Source organism: Ipomoea nil, unplaced genomic scaffold (genome assembly GCF_001879475.1).
Source record: "Ipomoea nil cultivar Tokyo-kokei standard unplaced genomic scaffold, Asagao_1.1 scaffold1421, whole genome shotgun sequence".
Classification (NCBI taxonomy): Eukaryota; Viridiplantae; Streptophyta; class Magnoliopsida; order Solanales; family Convolvulaceae; genus Ipomoea; species Ipomoea nil.
The window spans coordinates 8,378,425-8,397,245 of NW_017617849.1; the positions used below are offsets into that span (position 1 = coordinate 8,378,425).

Genomic DNA, 18,821 nt, shown 5'->3' on the forward strand with positions numbered 1-18,821 from the left:
AGGATAATTAAGTGTCCCTTGTAGGTTCAAATTCAACCATTTAGGTATGTTCTAGCTTGTGGAAGAATCTCTGATCTGTGGGAGATCAGACGTACCACGTTAAAAAGGCAACACGACAAAGGTACTGTGGAAGAACATGGCATAAGATGAAGTTGATTCCCATGGAAAGGACCTACAAGCTAGAATCCAAATATGTCACAATAATTGCTATGAATACACACCGCGTATATACTATTGCTTTCTCTCCGGTCTAGCCCATGATAGATGTGAAAATTTTCCATTGTCAAAGAGGACTGAAATCACACCAAAATGAAACAGTAGTGACTGTGCCCAATGACTTCAAAATTCTCCATGCCAAGTGCTGCAAGAAAAATGCTAGCTAGGGGTGTGAAATGAAAAATATTTTACATCTATTTCCCATTTGATTGGGCGAAACATAATAAAAGAGGGGAAAAAATCTCTTTCATAAGTTAAGAAATAATATCTACTTTGAGTTTTGCCCGTCTTTACCCAAAAAAAAAAAAAAGGCTATGTCTGCCCTTATGAGGTGGTAGATGCTAATTTTTTTTACTCTTGTTTTTGGTCAACTAACAGAGCCAACCTAGTCCTCGATCAAGTGGCAAACTCCATATCCTTGACCCCCTACCTTTGGTCAAGTGATGATAGGTGTACGCCAAATCTTAGACACCTATCCTCGGCCTAGTGACAAGTACAAGAACACTTAGAGGGACAGAAGTCGAGATGATAATAAGAGTTTTCTTCAAAAGCTATCTTCGGCAAGTGTCCTTAGTCAAACAATTCAAATCTTGACGAATCTTGCCTGCATCTAGTATAATGTTTGTGGGCAAGTCTAATGCTTGTAATTTCATTACTTTGATCGTTAAGTATTAATGATTAAAAATAATTTTTATTGAATGTCCATGATGGTATAAAAATCACCAAATACAATAAAGAGGCAGAGACACGTTGTTCTAATTCAAACAACAAAATTGAATCTATGAATCAAGTATTTCACAAGTATTATATTCTCTCTATAAGTACTTATTCTCACAAGAAAATCTCTAATACACATTTTTTGAATTTATGTTAAATTACTCCCAATAAAACCAACAACATATAAAAACTTTTTTTTTTTATGGAGTCATTAAAATTGAATTACCTATACCAAATTAGTGCAACTTTTATTTTATTTATTTGTATCTAGTAATAATTATGTAGGGAAAATGTGGTGTTGCCAATCTGAAATAAACCTCCGTCAATACCTACCAACTTTAATTTAATGAATTATTTTCAATTATATTTACAATATATTCTCTTCATTTGATTGGCATTGACTCGCCGCCTGCTTTCTTGGAAATTCACCCATTCCTACGGCAACCGGCATGAACCACTCAAGTGTCAAACCATATTCCTATTCGCATAAATTATTTCTAATGCAATTTATTTCTCTTTATCTTTTTTTTTCTTCTAAATTTTATTTTACAGGCTATTACATATGAATGGAGATTATCTAGTGCACACTATGAAAGAAAAAATGAAAAAGTAATACTCAATAATATTATTGATAATATGTTGTTACGATCCCCATAATATTTGTCTAGTGATTGAATAAGAAGTCTCATTTAAGACTTATTTTCAGTGGCAAGATGAGAGTTTGATCTAGGGATGGCAATTTCAATCCGACCCGTGAATATCCACCCGAATCCACCTCGCATGGATCGAGTTTTTTTGGGTGATGGTGGGTGGTGGGTCGGGGGTGGGTCTTAAAAAATCAAACCCGCGGTGGGTCGGGTTGGATTCGGGTTCTATGTACAAGACCCGCCTAGAACCCCACCCGACCCACCATATGCGTGTGTATATATATATAATAGTAAAATAAGTACTAGTATGTAGTTATTTATAAAAGTTTATATAACTTCGTGTATCTTTTTACTATTTTTTATATCAAAACTACTAATTTTATTTTAAAAAATTAACAATTTAGTTATTATATTTAAATATTTCAATTATTTATGTTTTAGTATCACTAATGAATTTTATTTTTTTATTATGTGTAAATAATTTAAATATTATTTTTTAAAAAACATAATAAGATGATAAGTGGTGGGTACCCGTAGTGGGCACCCGCACCCGGTGGGGGTGGGGGTGGGTTCTGAAAAAGTCCACCCGATGCGGGTTGGAGGTGGGGGTGGGTGGAGAAAATATAAGGTGGGTCGGGTGATGGATGTAGCCCTCCCCGACCCACACCCGACCCATTGCCATCCCTAGTTTGATCCTACAAGAAACATTAGGGTTTGGGGTTGGATTGAGCTCTTTATGAGTACGTATAAGTGTATAATTCAGTGTTGCGTCTCGAAACTAGATTTATCTCATCATGAGCATGGGGTTTGTGTAGCGGATTCATGGGGTTTAGGATATAGTCCAAGTTAATAGAGCAATGATTCATTAAAAATTTAATACTTGCTAACATCCTCTAAATTAAACTCGATGTATAAAGTAGCAAGTAAAAGTAAGAACACATATAATTTAGAGTTAATTTCATTTTGTGTCCTAGAATTATAGGTGATAGTTTACTTTTTGTCATTTTTTATTAGAACATCCCCTTTAGTCATAGTATTAGTGTGTCATGATCATTTTTTGTCCTCTATCAACAAAATCATTGAAATGTCGTTAAATACAAGGACATTTCAATATTTTTAATATAAAGTGTATTGACCCGTTATATTTTTTATTTTTATTTTTTTTTTGAAAAAATTCATAATTAAAAACCGAAATGTCTCTATATCTAACGTCATTTAAACTGTTTTGTTGATAGAGGGTCAAAATAATCATGCCACAATAATACTAAGACCAAAGAAAAATACTTTTTGAAAAGCTAAGGGACTGGACTGTCACTTATAAATTCAAGATAAAAAAAATGAAATTAACTATATAATTTATCATAGAGTAAAGATAAAATAAAATACCTTAGCTTCACTTGTCATATTCCACTCAAGACTTTTTCTTTTCTCTTCTTAATTTCTCCATTTCATATTGAATTATGTTTTTTTTTTCATATTCTAATATTATTCAATCACGAAAGCTTTCAATTTGTAACGAAGAATGCAACTGGTATTATTATTACTTATTATTAAAAACTAAACCTTTTATATATGTGAACACACAATTACAATAAATTTTAGATGATCATAAATTTTGTAATTTCTACAACTTTTTGTCCTTTTCTCAATGCAACAAGGGGAAAAAAAAAAACAATGAAAAGATTGATAGCACAACAAAACAACAATATATAGTATCAACCAAGAGAAAATTTTAGATATTGTGTCATCTTTTTATCTAATAATTAATTACTTTGAAAATCTATGCACAAAAATAAAAGTTATTACTGTGTCAAAACCTAATCATCCAAATTTGAAATGAGAGCTTTGGTTGGTTTAATTTGAAAATTTTGCATATTCTAAATTCACTAAAATCCCAATCCACAAGTTTACATGTCACATCAACATCAACCGGTCCAAAACATCACAACACACATATTATGTTTTATCAAAATTGAAATCAAATTTTCTTAATAAGAACTATTTCAAGTCCATCCACTAAATGGGAGAAAAATATACATGGAAGATTCAAATAGATGAGATAGGATTAGATATCCTATAATACTACGTCAACATTCGTTCTTGTGTAATAGCTCAACCGAGACTCCAAGAAAGTATTAGCAATAATTAAACTCATAACTTTCTAGTACAAGAAGTATGTTCTACCTACTTGGTCACCCTTTTCAGGACAAATTTAATGTAGCAATGTATTATTAATTGGGTCAAATTTTAATGTGGTATTTCAGAAATATCTACTATTATTTCCCTAGTTAGCTAGGATGTTTGGCAATTAATTACTTTAAACTTTGATGTCATCTTTAATTGTCAAACATAGGAATTGCTGAGCACAAGGTTGTAGCGTGTGCTGCGTTCAAACTCGGCAAATCTTTCTAATCATCATCATATATATGTTGTTTTAACCACCAAATCTGTATATAATTTATTAGTTTGTAGCCAAGAAAGTTTCTTTGATCCCTTTTTGGTTGGTGAAAATTGAGACGAACTAAGTTGAAAGTGCTAAATATTCAACCTTATAGCGTCAAGATTGCGCACAAAATTACTAGGTGTTACGAGGAAAGTGTGGTTACCACAACCTCTTTACACTTTAATTAGGTGTTGTTTTTTCCTCTTTTTTTTTTTTTTTTTGGTTTTTTTCTGTTTGATAGCTTAGATTTTCTTACTTCAAGGTATTATATTTTAGACATCATGAATCCGTCCTACATCCTTAGAGTTAATTTATTTTCGAGACTCAACACTAAATTGTACACTTTTACACATAAGAAGTTCAACCCAAACTCAAACCCTCGTGATAAGAATTGAACCACTGCTTACTGCTAGAAGTAAGTTTTGTATGAGACTTCCCATCCACTAGTAGGGGTGTTTATTTTGTTAATTCAGTTAATAACTGAATCGAATTAATCGAGTTTGAAAAATGTTTTAACCATTAACCAAACTAAAATTCATATTTTTAAATTAACTTAACCAAAACCTATTTTGGTTAACTGAAATATTTTATTCCAATTTAAAAAACTTTAAAATTTATAAATCAAAGTTGTAAATTCATCGTTTCACACCACAAAATAGTCATTACAAGTTACATGAATATATAAATAATAAAATTTGAAACCCATTAATGAATTATAAAAAAAAAAAAAAAAATTAAAACACACACACACATTATGCACACCCAGAATGGCAACTTCAATAGATAAAATTTTTAATGAGTTTTTGTCGGTCCAAGTGGGAGATAGGACTATAGGAGAGAGAGGAAAAAGAGGTTTAAAATTTTTATTTTTTTTTTAAAGTAATAATAATAATAGTGCTAGTTTGGGGGCTTAGGGCCCATGGGCCCTGTGTTGAACCAACAGAGCACAAAATGCTTGGGCCTATGGAAAGGTTGAATCTTCCTACAAATTGCGGGCTTGATGATTGGGCCAATCTCTCTACACCAACTTTGTACTAAATGTTTTATCGTTTTTTTTTTAGAAGAATGTTTTATCGTTGAGTACTTGGAATTGCTATACCATTCATCCTATTTATTTTTTAGAACTATCGGAAAAGTGGAAAACCCTAGTATTTTGCAGAGCTAAATCAAATTATTAGTTTATTAGGGATTATCAATTTAGTTAATCTACAGACATGTTTAATTTCAAATAGGTGAAATTCTTGAAGTTTTACCTCGATTGTTGTAACTTTTTTAGTATTTTTCAAAAATAATTTTATGTAATTTGAATTATGTTATTTTTAAATATTCGAATCTAATTTACATATTGATATAAGATAATAATTGTGAAAAGGAAATAATATTTATTATAAAAAAATAAAAAAGACTTTTGAAAAATGAGTTTGAATTGCATGGATATAGGAAAAAGAAAGTGAGAGGATATTGCAGGAATAAACCTGGCCTAATAATATTAGTGAATTGCTTGGATACAAATAATATATTTTGCTATGAGATATTATATTATGATAAGTAGAGCCGACTTTGAGGTCACAAATTCAATTCCCAACTAGGGACAACCTATTAGCCTATCAATTGAACCGATTAACTAGCGGGTTTGTCTATACTAGTTTATTTTTTTTTAAAAAAATAATTGTGAGTTATGTTCTCGATGACGATTTAATTTTATCCTATGCACATTCAAACATCCTTAGATCTACGGATATTTTCATAAAACAAAGAGTAGAGCAAAAGTAATTCTAATAAGCACGCAAACTTGAGAAAACGTGCATACATAAATGGAAAAACCTGGAAAGGTGTTAACGTCAAGAGAGAGCGACACTAAACAAGAAAGTTGATTATGGGTGCCTGCAAAAACGCCCATCAATTTATGCATCATTATATTGTCCAATTTTGCTTGCTACAGTTCATCGTTCATCCATCTTTATGCTTAACTTGCACGTCTCGCAAACCATTGGTCCTACGTTATTGCCTGTTGGTCCATATCGCCATACGCCTCCACGTGCCGCCCAGCCAACATTCGTAGATGACACAAATATTTCATTTTTTTCAATATTAACGTTTACTTATTAAATAAAAAGAAAATTATAGTAAAAAGCACAAATAATTAGGTTGAGTTTGGAATGAGAGTGAGAGATGAGAGTAGAAAAACAAATTAAAGGCCAATATAATTGAGCTACGTGCCGGGCTGGGCTAGAATTCGAGTTTCTGATTTGGCACTACGTACAGCATTATATTTGATCTGCATATATAGTACGCCAACGCACAACGTTGACAACAACAACGTAAAACTCTGACTCAACCAACGAACCACGACTAAAATGCAGAAAACAACAACGTATGAACGTAGCCGGCAGCTGCGTAGAAATAGGCTATAATTGAATTGGCGTTCCAAAATTCACTATTCACATGAACAAGTCTTCTAAACGTCCTATTCACAAGCCGGCGGTGATGGCGGATTGGACCTTGGGGAATGAATCTATTTGAATCTTTAAATAATCTACCATCCTGGCATGGTTAATCGAATCAGCATTTTTTTTACTATAACTACTTTTTGAAAGTATATACAGATTAAACGACTTTAATTAGTAAATAATTAAGGTATACCAATTCAATTTAGATTCATAGTAACAGTCGAATTTATAACTTTATGATTATTAAGTCAGACTCAATTAGCTGATTGTATACTATGTTTTGGGACAAGTGGTTGTGTGGGTGTGGATTTTTATTGGGCCTAGCGGAGAAGATGCATGGAGGGGAAATGAGAGTGGTCTAGTGGATTCGGAATGGTCCCATGAATCTACACTTGTCGTGTCGGAATTAGAAGAAGAATCTTTTGGTTATGTGAATCCAATCCGATGGAATTGAAGCCATCCGATCCGCACCATCCAATATAATGGTCAGAGGCTCAGAGCAGCGGAGAACACACATTTGTTTAGGTATTGCCTTACGTTGCCACTGTTGACCACGTGTTCACTTGTCGCTTGTCCTAAGCGCGACACGATCCAAACCTCTCCTTCCACTTGTAGGTACGTTCTTTGCTTGATCCTTCTCCATTTTTCTTTACAAATGTGGACTGACATAAATACCCTTCTCATCTCATCGGATTTCCAATTCAACCAATCCAGTAAAGTTGGTCAAAGAGTTATTTTGATAATCACAAAGTCTCAAATTTAACTTTTTATGAAAATTAAAATTCTTAGCTTTCTTGATTGAATTATTCATAACAACTTATGCTAGATTATCTTTTTATAGCCTTTTCATAGGTTAGTTTAAATTAGCCAGAACAATCTAAACGGTTTTACATCCTTATGATTCTTTGTTAGCTAAAGACATATTTCATCCGAAACATACATTTTTTATTAGAAAAAACCAATGTTTTTGTCCTTTAATTATTTCGCAACTGTTAAGGTAGTTCTTAGTTTATAATTTGAACTAAGTTAATCCTTGAATTGTTTAAAATTTCGTCAATTAAATTTTTCCGGTACTGTTTCGTCATTAAGCCGCTTATGACCCCGTTTTTGGATGGGCATTTTAGTCTTTTTCTATCACTTCCCTTTTCCGGTGAGAAGCTAGTGGCGGTGGCTAATCCGAAGTCATAACAATTTAATGACGAAACAGTGTCAAAATGATTTAATTGACGAACTGTTGAACAATTTGAAAATTAAATTATTTCAAATTGAAAAATAAGAACTACATTAACAATTGTAAAATAAATGAGTGATCAAAACATTTATTATTATTATTATTATTATTATTATTATATTTTGCATGATGAATAATAAATATATTGTTAACGTCATTTAAGGGTGAACTACAATAAAGTGGAGGTATATTTTCTGTAATGGACATTAAATCTACAAATGCTATAAAGTGGAGGGAAGTCAGGGAACATTATTATTATTATTTTACTTTAAACAATGCAACTTATACGGAGTATAATTTTGGACACAATTTAGGGCAGATACATTATTGATTATTTCCTATAGCATATTAATTATGCAAGTGATGATGTAACGTTCTTTACTTTATATTAGTCCAGATCTACTTATAAAATTATTCATTGTTCGTTCCATTGTGTAAGCATCACATTCTCTATTTTTATTCTCACTTTATTATTATATTAATAAGCTAAGAATGATATATATATATATATATATATATATATATATATATATATATGTGTGTGTGTGTGTGTGTGTGTGTGTGTGTGTGTGTGTTACCATAACAAACAAATATAAGTAATATATGATATCAAAAGAGGTGAGTAAATGGATAGAATATTACTCTCATATTTGAAAGGTCATGAGTTTAATTATTGTCAATATTCGATAAAATTTATAAATTTAATTCTTATCAATATTTTATTAATGAAATTTAACTGTACATCTTTGAGTAATATGTAAGTCTGTCATATATAAGATGTTAATTAAGCAATGCATAAGTCAACTTAACTTTGATTTATTTATATAATGATTACACACTAAAAATATCGTCCAATTGTCTTAATGCATAATGATAAAACACTCGTCAGCAAAGCACCCTTTATTCTTATCCAAACGCTGTTTGGTTACTTTATTTGGTTTATTTTATTTATAGATCGCATTCAAGATAAGAGTTGCGTACAAATTTTTTAATCAAAATAAGTAATAAATCCAATACAAGATAACTTATTAATATATGTTGGCTCCAGCTAAATGTAAGTTTACATTTAATAATCTGTACTATTAACACGGTATGTATTTTTGTCGGTCCACATATAAATTTTTAAAAAGAAAATTGTAATTTATATCTCTTTTTAATATATTAATGGTTAATGTTATTTCTGAATTATTAGTAATGTAAATATTGTCTTTCAATTTTTAATACGATACATATATTATCTTTCCTGTAGAATAAATGTCGCTCTTACGGTATATATATTGCCCTTCTCGTACAGTACGAGAGGACAATATATATATACCGTTTTAAAAATTGAGTGAACAATATTTACACCACTAATAATTCAAAAGTAATATTGACATTTGATTTATTATGGAGGAACATAAATTACAATATTTTTTTTGTAAATTATAATTTTGATACCAGAACATCACAAATATAAATAATATAAAATATAAAATATCTTTAATTGTCAAATAGGATTTCCTCGTTACCCTGGCTTGAACAAAACCGCGTCCTTGTTGGCCAGAACATTTTCCGTTATTTCAGGTATTTGTCGAGGCTATTATCGTCATTTCACAGTCGCTTCAGCCGGTCTTGAACAAGTGCTGATATAATACGAGAGAGATTAGCGTGGTAAAATTTGATAGAATATGAGAGCAATAATTATCGACCAGAAGAAGGAAGAAACGAAATCCCTTTAAAATTCGTCGAATTTACAACAATATTTTTCCACTCCGATTAATCAGCTTTGGAATTTCAATTTCATTTCCTCTTTTTTAGGTTCAAAAAAGTCAAACAATTCTCTCAGATCTGAACAAATTCGGCTATTTATTCCGCAATTCACTTTTTGAATTTGCAGGCTGTGATTTTCTTTTGTCTGAATTTTCTTCACGTTTGAAACGTGGAATTGGCAATTCCTTTTTCCTGCATATAAGCATCAGAATCTAGGGTTTCCTTGGGTTGTGATACAGTTGGGGGATTGGATTGCCTTTGATTATTTTTGTGTGAAAGTTGATCTGATCCTCGGTTGGGTGAAGCAATGGCGGTTCCGACGATAGCACTGTACGCGAGCCCGCCGAGCAGTGTGTATTCGACGCCGTACTCTTGTCAGATCAACTCGCACGCCTCCCACGACTTCGATTTCAACAGCAGATCGTCGTCGTCGGCGTCGACGACGACGTCTTCGTCGCAGAAGCCTGCCGTTGGCGGGTTGTCGTGTTTGTTCTCCACGCAGTCGGTGAAGCACGCCTCGTCTTCCTCCAGTTTTTCTAGCGGGACTGAGGATTTGGGGTCGTTGTGGCATGATAGAGGCGAGGAATTGAGCAGCTCGTTTCGGGGTTCGTCTCTGAGCTCATCGTTGAAGCGAGATCAGGGCCATCACAGCCCTATGACTGTGCTTCAAGGTCCGGGGAGTAGTAATGGTAGTGGTGGGATTGGAGCGTGTTCTAGAAGTCCTTCCAAGAGAATTGGCGGGGATTTCTATTCGTCTCGATCGGGAAGTGGTGGGTTGTTTAATGGGTTCGTTAGACACGCACTGGGCTCGTGCGTGGACTACGATCCGGTGAACTTACATTTGCGGGATTCGGATTCTGCTCCTCCTGGCCTGCTAGATGAACTCACGTTTAATATAGACGATGGTTTTGGGGATTCGAAGCTTGAGCCTTATGCTAAAGATTTGCTTTTGGATGCACAAGCAAGGCATAAGATATTTCATGACGATCTTGTGGTTAAGGCTTTCTGCGAGGCTGAGAATGCTCATAGAGGCCAGGTGTGTGTGCTTGCTTTTGTATAGGATTTTGATTCAAGATTTTACCTTTTGAATATATCAAGAATTGCTATTGTTTATGTATGCAGATGCGAGCCAGCGGGGATCCTTATTTGCAGCATTGCGTGGAGACTGCCGTCTTGCTAGCAACTATTGGAGCTAACTCAACAGTCGTTGCTGCCGGTCTTCTACATGACACACTTGATGATACATTCGTTACATACGACTATATTTCCTTGTCATTTGGAGCTGGGGTTGCTGATTTGGTTGAAGGGGTATGAAGACTAACTTTGTGAATTCTGTGTTTCTGTACATTGGATAATTGAGAATGTGATTTGCCTATGCATATCTTAATCTACTGATATGTGGACACTCTATAAGGTTATATTGTGAGAAAAAAAAAAAGGATTTTGATGATGGTTAGGTCATTGATTCCGTAACCTGTGATTGGTTGGTGACTTTTGATTGCTTATAGGTGTAATAATGTAAATATAATATCTGTTCATATTATTCTGATTGGACTATTTGGTTATGATTTAATGGCAACTTGCTTGATATTAATTTCTGGTTTCTTCAGGTGTCAAAGCTTAGTCATTTGAGCAAGCTTGCACGTGAGAATGACACCGCAAATAAAATTGTTGAGGCTGATCGATTGCATACAATGTTCCTTGCAATGGCAGATGCCAGGGCTGTTCTAATAAAGTTGGCTGATCGGCTGCATAATATGATGACCTTGGATTCTCTACCTATGATCAAGCAGCAAAGGTTTGCCAAGGAAACATTGGAAATATTTGCTCCGCTGGCCAATCGTTTAGGTATCTCAACTTGGAAGGAGCAGCTCGAGAATCTTTGTTTCAAGTACCTTAATCCTGTCCAGCACAAGGAACTAACTTCAAAACTCGTGACATCCTTTGATGAGGCCATGGTTACTTCTGCTGTTGAGAAATTAGAACGAGCGCTGAAGGATGAATCCATATCTTATCATTCTCTCTCAGGGAGGCACAAAAGCTTGTACAGCATCCATCGCAAAATGTCAAAGTATATTATCTCTTTCTTATATATTCTTATAACAAAGACATTTATGCATTGATTCATTATAGATGTTGCTTTAAATCATTCTATTTGAGGTATTAATGTCTGTCTTGTATTGTTCAGAAAGAAGCTCAACATGGATGAAATCCACGATATTCATGGCTTGAGGATAATTGTTGAAAATGAGGAAGATTGTTATAAAGCAGCAACAGTTGTCCACCAGCTATGGCCTGAAGTTCCTGGAAAGTTCAAGGACTATATTCTGCATCCCAAGTTCAATGGGTAATTAAGCAATATATTATTGTGAAGATGTGTCTTTTTTAATTTATGATATTAAACTTTATAATCCTAATTTATGTTGAATTTGAAGGTATCAATCCCTGCATACGGTAGTTACACGAGAAGGCATGGTACCGCTTGAAGTTCAGATTAGGACAAAAGAGATGCACTTGCAAGCAGAGTTCGGTTTTGCAGCTCATTGGAGATACAAGGAGGGTGATTGCAAACATTCTTCCTTTGTGCTTCAGATGGTCGAGTGGGCACGTTGGGTCATAACCTGGCATTGTGAAGCAATGAGCAAGGACCAGCCATCCATTAGCCATTCCGACTCCATCAAGCCACCATGCAAGTTTCCTTCTCACTCCGAGGATTGCCCGTTTTCTTGTATACCCGAGTGTGGGGCTGACGGACCAGTTTATGTGATCATGATTGAGAACGACAAGGTTTGCTTTTGATGTTTTCACTACATTTTGTTACTTACACGTTATCTCTACATTCAAAGTAGAACTAATTGAAGCATGTGCTCCATCTCAACTAAAAGCCTAAGCTGATAGTTGGATTGCACATTAATGGCTATATGCTCAACAGAACTCAACCTAAAATGTCGAGACTATTAATCTTGTAATTTTGCACTGATGTTTTCAAGTAACTCTTGTTTTGGCAGATGTCAGTACAAGAGCTTGCTGCACATTCGACAGTCATGGACCTGTTGGAGAAAGCTGGGCGTGGGAGTTCTCGATGGATCCCTTATGGATTTCCAGTAAAGGAAGAATTAAGGCCACGGTTGAACCATAGTCCAATTATAGATCCCACCTGCAAGCTGAAAATGGGAGATGTGATAGAACTCACTCCAGCCATTCCCGACAAATCCCTAACAGAATACAGGGAAGAGATCCAACGTATGTATGACAGAGGTCCGAATGTAGCGACTAGCACAACCATGGCTGGCTTAAGAAGCTGACCATGGATTCATTGTTTTACCCACATTTGTTCATTGAAAAATTTGAAGTTGTAGCCAGATATTCATGTATATAAACCATAAACTATTTGTACAGAACAGCAGATCTGTTATTATGCTAACTGGATTTGGGAATGTTCTTGTTCAATTCATGCACTGTATATGAAGCTTTTCTTTCTTAAATCTTTTGCTTTTCCAGTTTTTATGTGAGCCGTTGGATGAGCAGGATATATGCACAAGAAGCTATCACTTGTTAACAAGATTTTGCTTTTATTGCTTTTGTAGGAAGGTATAAACTGAAACTAGAAAGAAGAATACAGAGGAGGAGCTTCGTCCATTTCTATGTCCAGAAGTAATGCTGCACAGAAGACTGCCATGAAAGCACACATATGAGCATGATCAAGATCCCTGCAAGTCCCCACGAGGAGCTCCCGATTCTAAACACCGACGAAGAATCCGGTGACAGGAAAACCGATGATGCCCGTGTCATGCTCTGGACGGATGAGGCTGTCTTGATGGCAACTATCAGTCCTACGAGCACCGCAGGTAACACTAGTCCACCGGAGCTCCACCTTGTCTCGGCTTTTCCCCGGTCCGTGTACAATGGAGAAAGCACCACTGCAGAAACCATGGCCAAAACCATTGCCACCCCTCTCTGGGAAGAATTGCTGTGTGCATATGAATCGTAGGTTGCCATTGTTGAAGGTATCAAGGATTCAAGTGTTGGTTTTCTTGGACTGTTTCTAAAGAATGAAAGCTGATACTTAGGGATGACAGTATTGACACTAACACGGGCATTTATAGAGGGGTGAAAGATGAGGTGGAAAAGGAATCTAGGTGGAAAGCATGGGGTTAGATGACAAAAGTCTGTTAACAGCCGCCCAAAAAGCAAAAAAAAAAAAAAAAAAAAAAAAAAAAAAAAATTAATGGGGCATAACTCATATTGCGTGTACAAATTTTGGGGCATAACTCCTGTCACTTGTATAAATTTTATTGGATAAATAAAAATGAATGAACAAAAATAGTAGTTTATTTTGTTATTTAAATCAATCAATCAAAGGATGACATCTTAGTAAGGAGTTAAAAATGAAATAGAAAGTGGGAATAATGTAATATTATTCAAAACAAAAAGAAAGAAAAAGTCACACCTGACAATCACGAGTGCAGAGTTTGATTCATACTAAAAGCAGTATAAAATTAATCTTGTTATGAAACTAATATTCAAACACTTTAAAAAACTTATAGATTATTGAGATGAATCTTTCAATTTAATTCTTTTATCAAAATTTTAACAAAAATAACTTGAATTTTTAAGATTGGAGTGCAATTCTTTTGAAAAGGAAAAGTTGGATCATACGTTGGAGAAAGAGCCGGAGAGAAGGATAAAAAAGAAGGGTAATAAAGGTGATGTTTAGACTCAAAGGAAGCAAGGTATCATCACAGTGTCTGGTTTCCATGATTGCTCCATTAAGAAAATTCCAGAAAGTTTAATATTTTAACTTTGCCAAAATGAACATGTTGACACCTGATTGGGTTTATGTTTTGTTCTAGCAGTATATTACCTTTGAAAAAGCAAATGGGAGTTAGCTGTTTCCTGATATTGCCGTTATTGCTCTGAAGCTGTAAAGCAACTAAGTATCTATATGCATAGATAACAAGATTCATTTTTGAATTTAATCAAATTGATCAGACAATTGCCTTGATAATTACAATATTTTAAATTTGATTCTCTGTGAAAGTTATCAATTGGCCTTCTTAATTACAATTTAGATTAATTTACTTTTTATGATTCTTTGATACCTAAGGAACGTTTGGTTCAGGTAATCTTAGATTATGTCAGTAATGTGATTTTGATAATATTATATTATCTTGTGTCGCGTTGGCCGAGTTTAGTTTCCGTTAGATTCGAGATCTGACACTGTGGCTTATCATGGGGGATGTGGTTGAATGCCTGCATGGACAGTTCAATTGGTCATATGGATGAAGTTTGGGAAGAATCAGACTGTAGTTAAATGGGTAATGTCCACCTACTTATATGATAACCACATAGTTAAAGAATTCTATGGTTAAGCGTGCCGGGCTTAGATCCAACACCTTGTTTGGATTATCTTGAAATATTCCAAAGTAATCTTATTACGTTCTTGGAGGTAATCTTACATTCTTACTACTGGGGATAATTCAAGATTCCTTGAAAAAAAAAAAAAAAAAAACTAAACTAGATTCATTAAAAAAGTGAACTTTGTAACAATGACTTGGAAATGTGTATCCAATTCTACAAAAATTATACTAGGAAGGTGATAGATAACAAAGATGAACTCTGTAAAAGCTAGTGGCAAATTTCATGCATTCAGATTCGTCTTCCACAGTGAACAGAAGGATACAGGCTGCCCTTTCCACCATAAACAAACACAATCATCCTTCTCTTCCACCTTCATCTCCCATTTGCTTTCATGGTGCTTCTTTAACCACGCCCGCGCTGTGTAAATTGCATCTTCTGCAAATGCTTGGCCTACAAACCCAACACTCATCATTCTCTGGCACCATTTCTCCCACATTTGTCAATGCCTTTGCTGCTTCTCCTTCCATCATCCTTCTTTCTTCATTTTCACGTCCTCTATACGCCGCGCTTGTGGAGTCCAGGAACCTCCACAAGTACTCCACCCTCCTGGAGAATCCATTGACAAAGTCCCCGCAATGGCTGCAGCTACAATCTGCATTGTTCTCGCTCAAAACGACGCCTTTTGGACCCAAACTCCTCAGCCCTCTCAAGAACTCTGACCTGTCATCTTGGGAGTGGTGGCTCAAAACCACGTCACTTTCTTGTTTCCCGGTTTCCTAACCGGAGCCCTTTGTTACACACCTCCTTCCCCATCACCACCTGCTGCTTTTCGCTTCTTTGACGAATCCAACGCCTCTAGGCCTTGGAAACAAGGCACGTTAGCCTGCACGGGTAGCTCAGTTGGTTCTTGGATGACAGATTGTGGACAAATAAACTGCAAGTTATCATTGTTGTTGATGATCTGATCTTGTTGGCCTAGACTTGGAATGGACCAAGATTCATCGTACAAAATGTCTAGGAACAATGGATCATAGGATAAAGAATCTCCGAACCAATCTAGTATTTGATCATTGGAGGGGGGATTTGGGTCTGGATCAATAGTCATTGCAGGATGAAGAGAGTTAAAGCTTGATGATTAATAATATGGTTTGCTATTATGTTTATAGTGGCAAAACAATAGGATTTGAGCACTAGTCTAGTAGTCTTTTTCAAAACAGACATAAGGCGGCATATGTTAAGGTCATTGCTTTACTGTTTTTTTTTTTGGAGTTCTTGATGTTTCATTTACACTTTCTTTATTAACCTTCCATGAAATGGGAGTTTAGATTCCATTTTATGGTTTGACTTGTTCCTTGGTGTGGATTGGGTTGGGTCTAGTTTGATATTGCGAGAGACGGATATATATATATATATATATATATATAGTTCTCACATTGCTTTCATTGTTGTCATTGGGTGTAGTTTGCCATTTAAACATTCAAGTTGGTCAGGCTATTGGCCTGGAAATCACAATATTTCAAATTTAACTGTCAATGAGACTAACGTATTGGTCTGACCTGAACCGATCAACTATGGGCAATCGAACAAGCTAATCCTTATGTGGACCAGAATGCAGAAGCACATGGAGGGGTGATTTTTGGAGAAAGGGGAAAAAGAGGAAGAAGAAGATAAGGTTGACAGCTAGAAGTATGATGCCAAAAGGGGTTAAATGCTATAAATTCAATGCACAGCAAGCTGGAAATGGAAAAGAATCTGTGGACTGGGGAAACTGGGTTTTGGGTCAGTTTTTCATTCATACATGTTCACTTGTAGATGTAATGTAATCAGCTACACAAATATATTGCCTTATATTATATAGTAGGGTATTACATATAGATTTGGTGATAACACTTCTCCAACAACATTAAATACTTAGGACTTCATGTCTCACCCACCAAGCAATCGAAAAGGCAAATGTCTTCCTGCTCCTCTCCAAAACAACCCCCAAGTCAGATCAGATTTGATCTCATCTACAACTTTGTTTATCTCACCTACAATGTCAAAAGCCACAACCATAAGTTCCCAAGCTTGGAATAAACGTACTACAAATTCGTGCAAGGAGCAAAAATAAGCGAACGGGCTCAACTGAATTTCATGCCCTGGTTATCACAAAGAGGACGACTTCCACTAAGCCAATGAACCCTTCTCTAATTAAAGAGAGAGATTCGAATTCCATACAAGACTGTGAGCAGAATCTTAAAACGCTCCACAACTCATAGAACCAGATTCACAACGAGATGAAATAACAGGGAAGCTATTTAGTCATATAGCAAGGAAAAACTCATTATGGAACACGCTACACTAAGGTAGTAAGGAGTTTAATTACAAACGTCTATGGATGATGGTTTCATCCACTTGCGAATACAGTGCTAACCCTTCAATTCAAAAGAAATGATTTTTGTGAACACATGAACGATATCCCACCAAAATCACAAAAGTAGTAGAGTTTTAGAGTTGGTGACATAAATGGAAGTAGTCTGTAATAGGTAAATGAAACAAAAACAGGATATTGCTGCCAAACTATAAATCATTCACTATCATAAATGTTAAAACTATATTCAAAGTACAATCCCAATGGATAGCTTGGTAAGATAAGGAAAACTAATTCTAGTCATAAATCAAGTGGAAGCCAAAAATTGAACAGAGAAATGTAAGTAAGAGCAAACAGGGAAAGAAAGCTGTTGAAGATTTACCAATTTACATGAGCGACAACAACAGATGTGGAGGCCAAAACTCCAATGGATCGAGGCGTTATGTTATGAATCAATTCATATCCTTACTCATTGCCAAGCCGCTCGTTAAAGAATTTCAATCAGTACAACTCCAGTTAAGTGTAAAACACTCCCACCAAAGAAAGAGACTAAACAGAAAGAAAGAAAGAAAAAAATCTGAACTTTTTTTTTTTTTTCACACGTCTTTATAATCTGCTCTCAGCGGTTAACAATTGTCTCCTCTTGATTACCAAGAATGTTACCACAAACACCTGCAAAAGTGCAGCAATGCCCACAAATAGCAATCCCAGTTTTTTTCCCAAATTCAGTTTCTTTTCCTTTGGTGAATGGCTTGACCTTCCATGTGAAGTATGACTTTTTCCTTTGGCATTGTGTCCTTTATGTGAGCCCTCTCGGGGAGACCGGGCGGAGTGATGGGGAGGGGGGGAGAATTTTCGCGGACGGGAGGTGGGGGAAGGGGGTGGAGGTGGGGTGGGCGAGGTAGGCGGGGGAGGAGGCCGCGGTGGGGGAGGTGAAATTGGAGGTGGAGGAGGAGGAGACAATGGCGGTGGTGGCGGAGATTGAACAGGCGGCGGCGGCGGAGGAGGCGAAACTGGAGGTGGCGGCGGCGGGGACTGTGATCCGGGAGGATTCACATTTTGCTGCGACTGAACGACGATTGCTAGGAAAAAGAAGAAAAAACCGAATTTATTAACGATTGAGGTCAGGAATGGTGAATCCATATACAACAAACACTTGATGTCAAGACGAATAGGGGTGAGGCCGTGATCCCCAGAGGCCTCGCATCTGGATCAGACTCCGATTCACCCTAAACCTAACCCAACCCTCCTTCAACAAACTAGGGTTGGAAAATCTTCTTCAAGGTAACAGAACAGAACCTAGTTCCAGAAATCCGTCCCGATCTCTCCCTGAGAAACAATCAAACGGAACCACAAACTGTCGATCTCTCTCTTCCGCAAACGAACAGAAGGTGACAGCGCGCAACAACTAGGGACTAGGGTTAAGCATTCGCGTCAGAAAATGGGATCATGGCGCCGCGTGCATCCTATGTGATTTCCACAGAATACCGTATACAATATGAAATCCGATACCGGAAAATCATAAAAAATGGATCTTTCTGCTTGCTGCCTTTCCCCTTTTCTTCGTGATCCCCCCGTTTCTCAGAAATGGCTTAGGCGTAAAAGATAGAGAAAATGGGGGAACGAAGGCGGGGGAGAGAGAGAGAGAGAAAGA

General features: G+C 35.8%; 1 protein-coding gene and 1 long non-coding RNA gene across 3 annotated transcripts; one reads left to right on the forward strand and one right to left on the reverse strand.

Moving 5' to 3' along the window:
- Positions 1-1,442: 1,442 nt before the first annotated feature.
- LOC109187988 lies at positions 1,443-18,774 on the reverse strand. Its single transcript, XR_002055340.1, has 3 exons — positions 17,550-18,774; positions 15,281-16,847; positions 1,443-1,454 (listed from the first exon to the last, which is right to left on the reverse strand). It is a non-coding gene; the product is annotated as an uncharacterized LOC109187988 (long non-coding RNA).
- LOC109187987 (probable GTP diphosphokinase RSH2, chloroplastic) lies at positions 9,368-13,547 on the forward strand. Of its 2 annotated transcripts, XM_019338440.1 has the most exons (7): positions 9,368-10,492; positions 10,579-10,764; positions 11,067-11,527; positions 11,645-11,803; positions 11,892-12,243; positions 12,465-12,699; positions 13,044-13,547. In XM_019338440.1, exons 1-7 carry the CDS (start codon positions 9,764-9,766, stop codon positions 13,112-13,114), a joined length of 2,193 nt encoding a protein of 730 aa, XP_019193985.1. In that variant the 5' UTR covers positions 9,368-9,763; the 3' UTR covers positions 13,115-13,547. The 2 variants fall into 2 exon arrangements, with proteins under 2 accessions (XP_019193985.1, XP_019193986.1); XM_019338441.1 differs by lacking the exon at positions 13,044-13,547 and having other exon boundaries at positions 9,369-10,492; positions 12,465-12,941.
- Positions 18,775-18,821: the final 47 nt, after the last annotated feature.